This window comes from Hemiscyllium ocellatum, chromosome 7 (genome assembly GCF_020745735.1).
Source record: "Hemiscyllium ocellatum isolate sHemOce1 chromosome 7, sHemOce1.pat.X.cur, whole genome shotgun sequence".
Lineage (NCBI taxonomy): Eukaryota > Metazoa > Chordata > Chondrichthyes > Orectolobiformes > Hemiscylliidae > Hemiscyllium > Hemiscyllium ocellatum.
Window position 1 is genome coordinate 102,759,741 of NC_083407.1, and position 13,093 is coordinate 102,772,833.

General features: G+C 44.4%; 1 protein-coding gene across 1 annotated transcript in view; it reads left to right on the forward strand.

Annotated features, from left to right (window-relative positions):
* The window catches only part of LOC132817656 (uncharacterized), a 63,693-nt gene that overhangs the window by 25,999 nt on the left and 24,601 nt on the right, over positions 1-13,093 (forward strand). The window contains exon 6 of the mRNA XM_060828156.1: positions 11,774-11,851. Within this exon, the coding sequence (XP_060684139.1) occupies positions 11,774-11,851 (78 nt within the window). The remainder of the gene's footprint in view (positions 1-11,773; positions 11,852-13,093) is intronic.

The window sequence follows — 13,093 nt, forward strand, 5'->3', positions numbered from 1 at the left end:
ATTGAGGGCTGAAGGGCATGTACTGCACTGTAATGTTCTATGTTCTATGTAAATGACCGCAAACTTAGTGAATGCAACCTGACCACACATGATCTGTGGAATTGAACACAATGCAGTTGGCCTTTGTTTATTTTCATGTAAATTTGGGACACCTGCATTTTAGAACATAGAACAGTACAGCACAGTACAGGCCTTTCTGTTGTGCCAGACTTTTATCCTACACTAAGATCAGACTAACCTATGCACCCTTCATTGCATTATCTTCCATGTGCCTATCCAAGAGTTGCTTAAATGTCCAAACGTATCTGACTCTCACTAACGCTGCTGGCAGTGCATTTCACACACCCACCACTCTCTGTGTAAAGAACCTACCTCTGACATCTCCCTTAAACCTTCCTCCAATTATTCTAAAATTATGTCTCCTCGTGATAGACATTCCCACCATGGGAAAAGGTCTCTGGCTGCCCACTCTATCTATGCCTCTCATCATTTTGTACACTTCTATCAAGTTATCTCTCATCCTTCTTCACGCCAATGACAAATGCCCTAGCTCTCTCAGCCTTTCATCATAAGACATGCCCTCCTGTCCAGGCAGCATCCTGGTAAATCTCCTCTGCACCCTTTCTAAAGATTCCACATCTTTCCTATTAGGAGGTGACCAGAATGGAAATCAACATTCTAACAGTGGTCTAACCAGAGCGCTTTAGAGCTGCAGCATAACCTCACAACTCTTAAACTCAATTCCCCTGCTAATAAAAGTTAATATACCATATGGCTCCTTAACATCCCTATCAACTTGGGTGGCAACTTTGACATGAACCTCAAGATCCCTCTGTTCCTCCACACTGCCAAGAATCCTGCCTTTAACCCTGTATTCTGGACTCAAATGCAACTTTCCAAAGAGAATGACTTCACACTTTTCCAAGTTGAATTCCATCTGCCACTGATCAGCCCAGTTCTGCATCCTATCAATGTCCCATTGCAACCTACAACAGGCCTCCACACCTTCCACAACTCCACCAATCTTTGTGTCATCAGCAAACTTACTAATCCCCCCTTCCACTTCCTTATTCAAGTCATTTATAAAAATCACGAAGAGCAGGGTCCCAGAACAGATCCCTGCAGATCACCACTGGTCACCAAGCTCCAGGCTGAATACTTTCCATCTACTCAAACCCTCTGTCTTCTTTGGGCCAGCCAATTCAGTATCCAGACAGCCAGATGTCTCTGTATCCCATGCCTCCTTACTTTCTGAATGAGCCTACTATGGGAACCTTATCAAACACCTTGCTAAAATCCCCATACACCATATCCATTGCTCTGCCTTCAATGTGTTTTGTCACATTCTCAAAGATTTCAGTAAAGCTTGTGAGGCATGACCTACCCCTCACAAAGCCATGCTGACTATCTCTAATCAAACTATGGTTTTCCCAGTAATCATAAATCCTATCTGTCAGAATCCTCTCCAATACTTTGCCCACCACTGACTGGTCTGTAACTCGCAGGGTTCCCCCTATTCCCCTTCTTTGAACAAGGGAATAACATTTGCCACCCTCCAACTATCTGGCACTACTCCAGTGGACAGGGAGGACACAAAGATCATCACCAAAGATGTAGCAATTGCTTCCTATAGTAACCTGGGTGTATCCCATCTGGCCCTGGGGAATATCGATCCTTTATGTTTTTCAAAATTCTCAGCACATCCTCGTTCCTAACATCAACCTGTTCTAACATATCAGTCTGTTTCACGCTGCCCTCAGAAATGTCAAGGTCCCTCTCAGCTGTAAATATTGAAGCAAAGTATTCATTAAGGACCTCCCCTATTTCCTCCAGGCGCAAGTTCCCTCCACTGTCCCTGATCAGCCCTACCCTCACTTTGGCCATCCTCTTGTTCCTCACATGAGTGTAGAATGCCTTAGGGTTTTCCTTAATTCTACCCACTAAAGCTTTCTCATGCCCCCTTCTAGCTCTCCTAAGCCCATTCTTCAGTTCATTCCAGTCTACCTTGTAACCCTCGAGTCCTGTCTGATCCTTGCCTCCTCAACCTTTATGTTTCCTTCTTCCTCTTGAATAGATGTTCCACATTCCTTGTCATTCAAGGCTCTTTCAACCTACCATCCCTTTCTTGCCTCAGTGGGACAGGCTTGTCTGGTACTAAGAGCAAGTGCTCCCTACACAACCTCCATATTTCTGTTGTGCATTTCCCTAAGAACATCTGTTCCCAATTTAGGTGCCCGAGTTCCTGCCTAATAGCATTATAATTCCCCCTCACCCAGTTAAATACTTCTCCACACTGTCTGCTCCTATCCCTTTCCATGACTATAGTAAAGGTCAGGGAGTTGTGGTCTCTATCACCAAAATGCTCTCCCACTGAGAGATCTGGCACCTCCAATCCTAGCAACATCCTTGTAAATATTTTCTGCATCCTCTTAAGTTTAGCAAGATCTTTCCTATAGAATTTATAGGAATTGTTTGCAGTATTCTAAAAGTGGCCTCACCAAAATCCTACTCTGTAGTAACATGATATCCCAACTTCTATGGTCTACGTTCTCACCAATGAAGACAATCATATCAAAAGCCTTCTTCACTACTCTGTCTACCTTCTGTTTTCATCCGACGGCATTCCAGCCACGATTCTCCATTAAGGCTGAAGAGGTAATGGTAAGCTCCTCAAATCCTTAGCCTGACTCCTGAGGTGCTTGGGTGATGACATTGGCAAACACTGCTGCCCCTGCCCCCATGTCTGTACCAGGACAGACTTCCCAACTGTGGTACTGAAGCAGCAAAAGACAAGGCTAAAATATGTGCATCACTCTGAAGCCAGGAATATTGAGTGGATGATCCACCTTGGCCCTTTTCCTGAGGTCTGCAACATCACAGATACCAGTCCTTAGCCATTTTGATGTCAAAAAGTGGCTGAAGACCCAGAATTCAGCAAAGGCAACAGGTTGTGAGCACATTGCTGGCAATTGTATCAAAGACCTTAGCTCTAGAACTAGCCAGATCAGAAACCAGGTAACCCCAGTACAGCTGGAACCCTGGCATCTCGTCTACAAATTAGAAATTTGTCCGGGGAATTTCCATCAAAGAAAAAGTAGGATAAATCAAATCCAAACAATCACGGCAACATCATGCTCCTAGTTTCTATACAGACAGACAAAGCAGGACACCACTTGTACTGGAACAACAACCACAGCCTAGGACAGGTGAAACAAAGACATACACGAGAACTCTTAGAGGCATAGCATTCTAACCAGAGCTTCATCAAATGACATAACGATTTAGATCCCATCTACCTTCCCTTGAAAACAAAGAACCAGAAATGACATCAGGATCGGTGCTGGGTCCTCGACTTTTTGTCATTTACATAAATGATTTGGTTGTGAGCAGAAGAGGTATAGTTAGTAAGTTTGCAGATGACACCAAAATTGGAGGTGTAGTTGACAACGAAGAGGGTTACCTCAGATTACAACAGGATCTGGACCAGATGGGCCAATGGGCTGAGAAGTGGCAGATGGAGTTTAATTCAGATAAATGCGAGGTGCTGCATTTTGGGAAAGTAAATCTTAGCAGGACTTATACAGTTAATGGTAAGGTCCTAGGGAGTGTTGCTGAACAAAGAGACCTTGGAGTGCAGGTTCATAGCACCTTCAAAGTGGGGTCGCAGGTAGATAGGATAGTGAAGAAGGCATTGGGTATGTTTTCCTTTATCAGAGTGTTGAGTACAGGAGTTAGGAGGTCATGTTGCGGCTGTGCAGGACATTGGTTAGGCTACTGTTGGACTATTGCATGCAATTCTGGTCACCTTCCTATCAGAAAGATGTTATGAAACTTGAAAGAGTTCAGAAAAGATTTACAAGGATGTTGCCAGGGTTGGAGGATCTGAGCTATAGGGACAGGCTGAACAGGCTGGGGCTGTTTTCCCTTAAGCATCGGAGGCTGAGGGGTGACCTTATAGATGAGGGGATGGATAGGATAAATAGACAAAATCTTTTCCCTGGGGTCGGGGAGTCCAGAATTAGAGGGCTTAGGTTTAGGGTGAGATGGGAAAGATATGAAAGAGACCTAAAGGGGCAACGTTTTCATGCAGTGAGTGGCACATGGATGGAATGAGCTGCCACAGGATGTGGTGGAGGCTGGTACAATTGCGACATTTAAGAGACATTTGGATGGGTATATGAATAGGAAGGGTTTGGAGGGATATGGGCTGGGTGGTGGCAGGTGGAACTAGATTGGGTTGGGATATCGGGTCGGCGTGTACAGGTTGGACCAAAGGGTCTGTTTCCATGCAGTACATCTCTATGACTCTATGACCTACCTGAAGAAACTATGACCCATAAATAGAGTGGCTGGACATACCACCAATGCTTCAGTGGAGACTCTCACTGAGGATGTTACCTAGTCATAGTGATGAAACAACTGAAAACAAGCCTTCCAGCTCAGCGAGCTAACTCATGTACTTAGCATCATGCTACTCTCAATCATCAGCCAAGTGATGGAAGGTACTATCAGCAACACTTACTCAAAATTGCCCGCTCAACAAGGGGTCCCACCAGGGTGGCTCAGATCCAGTACTGCACCTGTATTCTTTGGTCTTTATAAGAATGAGATATGATCTCATTGAAACATGCTGAATTTTTACAGCGTGTGACAGGGTAGATGTGGGTAGACTTCTGGATGCGATTGACTTCAGGAGATTATGGAAATAGTCAGGTAAATGGCTTAGAGTTAGATGGTCAGCCATGATTTATTTGAATGGTGAAGCATGCTGGATGGGCTGAATGGCCTACAACTCTTTCGAGCTTCCTATGTTCAATTCCATTCACAACTCCTCAAACACAAAATCAAACTTTGCCCACCCACAACAAGACCTGGACAATACTCAAATCTGGAATGATAGGTGTCAGGAGTTACTTCCACCACACAAATTTCAGGCTATAATCGTCACCATTTAAAATCTCCATTTAGCTGTCAGTAGTATAACTATCGTTGGAACGCCCACTATAAGCAACCAGGGAGTTATCATTGACCAGCAGCTTAACTAGACTAGCTATATCAATACTGTGGTTGCAAGAGTAGGTCAGAGACTGGGAATCTGCAGCAAGTAAAACACCTTGTATCTCCCCAAAGCCTTGTCCAACATCTGCAAGGGACAAATTGAGAATGTGATAGAATACTCCCCGCTTGCTTATCTGAGTGCAGCTCCAACAACACTTAACAAGCTTGACACCATCCAGCTCAAAACATCCCATTTGATTGGGACCTCATCCACAGCCTTCAAAGTTCAATTCCTTCAAAACCGACCCACAGTGGCGATAGTGGGTCCATCCACAAGATGCAGTGCTGTAACTTTCTATGACTCCTTTGGTAGCACCTTTCTAACCCCGTGACCTCTATCAGATGGAAGGGTTAGTGCAGCGGACAGATGGAAACACCTCGACCTGCAAGTTCCCTTCCAAGGCACACACCATCCTGTTTTGGATCGATATCACTGTTCACAGCCACTGGGTCCAAATCTTGACACTGCCTTCCTAACAGCACTGAAGATGTTGTAACAGCTGGACTATTGTGATTCAACATGAGAGCTTACCAGCACTATCACCCTGGCAATTAAGGATGGTCAATGAAGGCTTAGTGATGTTCATGAAAATTAATAAGAAAAAGTCCTATCTTTCTCTTCATTAATACAGAAATACTCAATAAAACGTCCTGAGAGGAAGGAAAAGCAAGATGAAACAGCAGCGAGTTCCACAGAACCTTCACTTTCTCAGGTAATTATTAATTGCCTCAACTTGGATCTCACTTCATTGATCCAATAGCTGAATGATTAACCAATAGGAAGGGGATGTGTGCAGTGTTTAACAATGTTAGTCTTTTTACAAGGTTGCTAAGCCCTTGAGTATTTTTCCAGAGAGCAGATAACTGGCCAGGTTTCAACTAGGCTGGGTTTGAAAGGTGTATTGGGACCCTTTTTGTTTACCCCTAACAGATAATGCCTCTGGCCTAAGGCTTTTATGTCTTTTAAAAAGAACCCAGAATAATCAAAGGGAGTGGCCAGCTAACTGTGTAGTCAGCCTTCGATTAGATTGAGTTTTTGATTCAGTTCAGCAGCAGTGTGTGGTTCTCTCCCTCCTTCTGCCCTTCTGACTTCATAACCTGTAAGCTTTTTGGGTCATTTTCACTCTTTGTGCTGAGGACTCTGTTTATTGGGACTGTTGCAAGTATTTTCAGAACAGCATCAGTAAGTCAGGATAGTCTGTCGGGTTTTCAGACAGGATAAGCTATCTGGTATTCTATCTTCTGTTCTTTGTGTTTCATTTGATAATTTTGTGAATAAATTCTGTTTGTTTAAAACTCGGACATCTGACCCAGCTAATTCCCTCCGGGAATATCCACTATGCACTTCCCGAAAACAAACAGCAAAGTGACAGTCTGGGCTACCTGCTTAAAAATATTTAGAGGGGTCAGGCCTGGTCCATAACAGATTGGGGGCTCTTTGCAGGATTTGTTTGTAATTCCACATTGGGATTTGAATAGTTTGGACTCTGAGGCAGCGAGTGGTAGGTGTCGGTGTCTTTGTTCCAGGTGTTGATTTGGTTGGTTTAAACAGCACTGGGATAGCAATGGCTCTTTCAGTCACCAAGAGGTTTCTGGGGGTGGGAGAAGTGACCTTGGGAGTTTTACAAAACGTAGTTAAGGCCAAGCTGCTGGAATGAGCAGCCAAGCTGGAGCTGGAGCTGCCTCCTACCGTGAGGAAAGATGAGCTGATTCCAGCAGGAGCTCAGCATTTCCATTTGCTGGAGACACCATCGGGATCTGTAGAGATGGCTCAAGTTCAACTGCAAATGAAGCAGCTTGAGTTCGAGGCGAGAGATAAGGAAAGGGCGGCAGAAATGAAACAGTTTGAGTTCCAATTAAAAGCAGAAGAGAAAGAAAAAGAGAGAATTTGAACTTCAGAAAATGACACTTAGAAAGGAAAGTCAGCTTAAAAGGCTGGAGATGAAGGCTGAAGGTAAGTCTGGTGAGGAAGAGAGTGAGGATGAGCAAACCCAATGGGAACCAAAGGCCTGGTGAAAAACTGTTCAAATATATTCACACGTTGCCTAAATTTGATGAGAAGGATGTGGAAGCTTTTTTTCATCTCCTTTGAAAAAGTGGCTGAACAAATGCACTGGCCAGTGACTCTGTGGGTTTTGTTGATCCAAACAAAACTTGTGGGTATAGCTAGTGAGGTATTCACATCACGATCAGAGGAGGTATCTGGTGGGGGGGTATGAGGAGGTGAAAAAAGCCATCTTCAGTGCACATGAGCTTTTACCAGAAGCCGACAGACAACATTTCAGGAATCTAAGGAAGGACATGGTCAAAGTTATATTGAGTTTGAAAGGATCAAACAAAGTAATGTTGATAGGTGGATTTCAAAATAGAGCAAACCTGTGACACTCTTAGAGAGACAATTATTTTGGAGGAGTTCAAAAATTCACTTCCTGTAGTAGTGTGAACTCATGTGGAAGAGCAGAGAGTTACAGCAGCAAGGTTAGCAACTGAAGTGGCTGATGGTTATGAGCTGGTCCATAAAACATGGTTTGGCTTCCAGAATCAATTTCAGGCCATGAGGGATAGAAATTGGGGAAAAGAGAAATCCTCATGTGGAAAGGGCAAGATAGATCTCGGTGAAGATCATGAGGATAACTTCCCACACGGGAAAAAGGAAACCCTTGAGGGGACAAAGAAGGTAAAAAGCTTCAGTGTTTTCATTGCAATAACGTGGGCCACATGGAATCACAGGGTTGGTGGGCTAGGAAAAGCATTAGAAAGCCAGATGTAGGAAAACAAGACGTGCCTGGGAGTTTTGTTGGAATGGTAACAGAAAGCACAGTGGAAGCTAGAAAGCTGCGTCAGAGTGGACAAGCTGATCGGAGGTTGGTGAGGGAGGAAGTGCCAGATCTTCTTAGAAAATGTACCTGCAAAGGTAACGTTTATTCACATAGACAAAGAGTAGCAGGTAAAGAGGTGACAATATTAAGGGACAGAGGATTCTCTCAGTCTGTGACGCTGAAAGATGAGGAGATACATGCTTCTGAAGGACTATTGCCAGAAAAGGTATTGATAACAGGAATTCACAGTGAGACAAAAAGCGCTCAGTTACGTAAAGTGAGATTGGAGAGTCCAGAATAGAGTGAAGAGTTTGTGGTAGGAGTACTGGACAAATTCTCAGCTCCAGGAATACAATTTGTCCTTGTGAATGATATAGCTGATTTACCGGTAGGCATGCTGCCTACTCTAGTTGAAAAGCCAGTGGAGACTGAGGCAACTGAAGCAATGCAGGACTCTTATCCAGGAATCTTCCCTGATTGTGTAGCAACAAGGTCACAGAGTCACCGATCGAAGCAGGAGAGATCAATGGGTACGGATAAAGAAGCTGGAATGCTAGTAGCAGAAACTGTGTTCGCTCAGATAGTTGCAACAAAACAGAAGCAAATAGATAATCTTTAGCTCTGCAAAACACACTGAGGGATAGCGGAAAGATGAACATTTAAAGCAGTTGTATTAAAAGGCATATACAGAGAAGGAATCTGAATGTATCCCTGAGTGTTATTACCTGAAAACTGATGTCTTAACGAGGAAATGGAGGTGTTCGATGGTGGGAGAACCACTGACTGAATCCAGATGTAGTTGTGCATTTTTTCATGTCTATGGTCAGTGAGTGTATGTGTGTGTTTTAGTGGACTAACCACTGTTTTGGGGGTTTTGAAAAATGGAGCCATCTTTGGATATTGATAGTTCATTTTTTAAAGAGGGGGAGGTGTCAGGGGATGTGTGCAATGTTTAACAAGGTTGGTCTTTTTACAAGGTTGCTGAGCCCTTGAGTTTTTTTCCAGAGAGGGGGGGCATAACTGGCCAGGCTCCAACTCGGCTGGGTTTGATAAGTTTATTAGGGCCCTTTTCCTTTCCCCCGAACAGATAATGCCTCCGGCCTAAGGCTTTCATGTCTTAAAAATAAAAACCGGCATAATCAAAGGGGAGTGGCCAGCTCGCTGGGTAGCTAGCCTTTGTTTAGATTCGGGTTTTAGATTCAGTTCAGCAGCAGTGTGTGTGTGTGAAGAAAGGCTGCTGGGACAAGTCCATCCTGGTTCTCTCCCTCCCTCCTTCTGCCTTTCTGACTTCATAACCTGAAAGCTTTCTGTGCCATTTTTATTCTTAGTGGAAAGAGGTTTGTTTATTGGGACTGTTGCATGTTTTTTGAAACAGCATCATTAAGTCAGGATAGCCTGTCAGGTTTTGGATAGGATAAGCTATCTGGCATTCTATTTTCTGTTCTTTGTGTTTCATTCCATAATTTTGTGAATAAATTCTGTTTGTTTAAAACATGGCAGTCGACTCAGTGAATTCACTCCGGGAATATCCACTATACACTTACTGCAAACAAATAGCAAAGTTACAGTCTGGGTTTCCTGCTTAAAAATGTTTTGAGGGGTCGGTCCTGGTCCGTATCAAGTGATTATATACATATACAATACAATGCAGTTCAGGCATACCACTGTCAGTATCATTTCAAGTTTTGTGTTCTTTTGGTGTTATTTAATTTAACCAATATCTTAAGTAACTGCCTCAGATCATTGATCAGCAGTTTTATTATCAAATGTAATTATAGGCTGCAGATTGAAAGTCCTGGATTTCTGATCAGGACCTAGAGCAGGAGGGTCAGGGTGAGGTGCGTTCTGGCCAGTGTTTGACTTACATAGCATGCAAGTGAAATAACTCCACAGAGGCTGGTATCCCATCACCAAGTCACCCTTTATTTACACGTGCATAGTGCTTGACACTGGTCTAGCTTCCACAGAGCCAGCTCTCAGAGTGAACAGAACCTCTGGCACTCCTGTTTATATCTGTCAGCCACGTTTCCCTGATTGGAGCTGTTAAACTGATCCAATCAGTGAACTCATATTCTATTCAGGCAGCACGGTGGCTCAGCAGTTAGCACTGCTGCCTCACAGCACCAGGGTCCCAGGTTCAATTCCAGCCTCAGGCGACTATCTGTGTGGAGTTTGCACATTCTCCCTGTGTTTGCGTGGGCTTCCTCCAGGTGGTCTGGTTTCCTCCCACAGTCCAAAGATGTGCGGGTCAGGTGAATTGGCCATGCTAAATTGCCTGTAGTGTTGGGTGAATTAGTCAGGGGGAATGGGTCTGGGTGGGTCACGCTACGGAAGGTCGGTGTGGACTGGTTGGCCGAAGAGTCTGTTTCCACACTGTAGGGAAACAGTGAGGTCCACCTGTTGTAAAAATCACTGCAGTAATGTGTGGAATGCTATTCATATTCCTGTCGAAAACTTTATAGCATTATATGTTCACCTCCAGCCTTTTGTCAGAAGTTGTCTTTGCATCTTTATTTGTCTTTTCAGTTCCCTCCTGAACTTTGATGTTCCCCTGGTTTGTCATTGTATTATCCACCTGACAGCTGTCATAAGCACCCTTTTGCTTCCTCACCTTAATCGCTATTTCTGAAACCAATGAGATATGGGTTTACTTGCTGTACCTTTAACCTTTGAGGGGCTTGATCTATCTCCGCCCATTCTTCAGGTGTCATATTTTCTGGCCAATCTTTGATTCTAATGTATTCAGCTCAGACCCATCCTTACCCTATTGACGCTGGCTTTCCTCCAGTTAACGCTACCTACTCTGCATTGTTCCGCATCCTTTTCCAGAATGCTACAATGATCACTGTTCCCGAAATGTTCACCCATAGTCACTTGATCCACCTCATTTCCATGAGTCAGATCTAGCAGAGATTCCTTTCCCAATGGACTGGCAACATACTGTTGTGGAAAATTCCTCTGAACACACACACACACACACACACACTAACAACTTTTTCCCTCTCTACCCTGTACACTACACTCCCAGTCTATATTTGAATAAAGCTCCCATTATAACTATTCTTTAATTATTGCACATCCATGTAATTGTCGGCAAATTTGCATCCCTACACCCTTTCCACTGTTCAGTAGCTTATAGATTACACAAAGTTATGTAATTAGTTCTTGAGGTTTACTGAAATGGATTTTGTCTATAATGCTGACCTTAATCACCATAGTCACTCCTTCTCGCCCTTTCCTAGCGTTCCTGGGTGCCTTGTGTTAAGGAAAGTGTAACATCCAGTCCTGCACTTCCGTGAGTCCTGTCTCTGTCAGAGCTAATCCTTTTAATCAAAGTCGGTGCATTTCCGTACATACATGCTCAGCTGATTTAGACTTTATTACTATCTCCCTCGTGCTGTCCCCTACTCAAGATCTTACTATTCCCTGTTATGTAGCTACCTATCTCTCTTCTAGAATTCTGTATGCCTTGGTACACTGCTTCTGGTTCCCATACCCCTGCCAACACAATTATAATTAACACAGAAAGTGTGTTCTCTCTTACCACAAAAGGGAACAAACACAATGGCAAGGATCTCACTGACACACATCTTTTGTGCAAAATAAAGTTGTACCCAGCTCAAGGCAGCAGCTGGGAGCAGGAAGGGATGTGCTGTGCTGCCCATTCTCCCCTCCATTGCTGCCAATCGTGGGGAGGGGCAGATTTGAAGCCAGAGACCAGCAATGATGAAAAAGCTGTCACTCAGGGCTTCTTCACCCCTAATCCTCTCTGCCCCTTCAGATTTCTGCTTCACCCTATACTCTCTGTCCCTACGTCTCTTTCTCACTGTCTCTCTCTGCTCACCTTTCACATTAAAAAGTAATCTGTGATCTTCTCTTTCACTTTATGTTTGGAGAATGTGGACATTCCGAGGCCCCGAGGAAAAGACAAGGGCATCTCAGAGGAAGATCAGCGTTTACCCACAATAGACTTGGTAAGTACTATCTCAGGTGCTTGCTCCACTTTGAATGTTAGAGGTTGAGCTGGTGGAGATGGCTGTCCATTGTCACTCAGCAAGGCTGGAGTGCCCAAGAACTTACCAGATAGATAAACTGCCACAGGTTAAGGGGAGGGGGAACAGTTGGGTGCCTGTCTGTGTGGAGTTTGCACATCCTCCCTCTGACTGCATGGGTTTCCTCTGCGTACTCTGGTATCTTCCCACAGCCCAAAGATGTGCAGGTTAGATGGATTGTCCATACTAAATTGCCCCATAGTCTCCAGGGATCGGTAGGCTATTGTGGTTCTGTTCGCCGAGCTGGGAATTTGTGTTGCAGATGTTTCGTCCCCTGTCTAGGTGACATCCTCATGCTTGGGAGCCTCCTGTGAAGCGCTTCTGTGATCTTTCCTCCGGCATTTGTAGTGGTTTGAATCTGCCGCTTCCGATTGTCAGTTCCAGCTGTCCGTTGCAGTGGTCGGTATTTTGGGTCCAGGACCCAATATACCGACCACTGCAACGCCTGGACCCAAAATACCGACCATTGCAACGGACAGCTGGAACTGACAACTGGAAGCGGCAGATTCAAATCACTACAAATACCGGAGGAAAGATCACAGAAGCGCTTCACAGGAGGCTCCCAAGCACTGAGGATGTCACCTAGACAGGGGACGAAAAGTCTGCAACACAAATTCCCAGCTCGGCGAACAGAACCACAACAACGAGCACCCGAGCTACAAATCTTCTCACAAACTTTGAATAGGTAGGCTAGGCGGGTTAGCCGTGGTAAACGCAGGGTTACAGGGTTGGGGTGGGTCAAGGTGGAATGCACTTTGGAGGGATGGTGCAGATGCAATGGGCTGAATGCCGTCCATCCACACTGTAGGCATTCTATGATTCTAATATGCACCAAACCACTCAGAGTAACAGTCATGAAAATCACACGGTTCAGCCGTGACCATGGCTTCCTGTTTGGCAGACCACAGATTGCACTGGTCTTCCCTGTTCCAATGACAACACATCAGGGAATTTTGGGAAAGTGAAGAGGGTAGCCATGGCCCTGGAATGTGGAGGAGGAACAGAAGCCATGCTCAGATTTGCTCTGTTCCTTAAGATATTTTCTCACAAACTCTTTATTCTTTAAAAATGAGTTAAACTAACTCAAGAATATACTCTCTCCCCAACGAGTTAATGGTGTCGGCTTATTTGATGGATTCTTGCTCCAGCTAAAATCCTATAGTT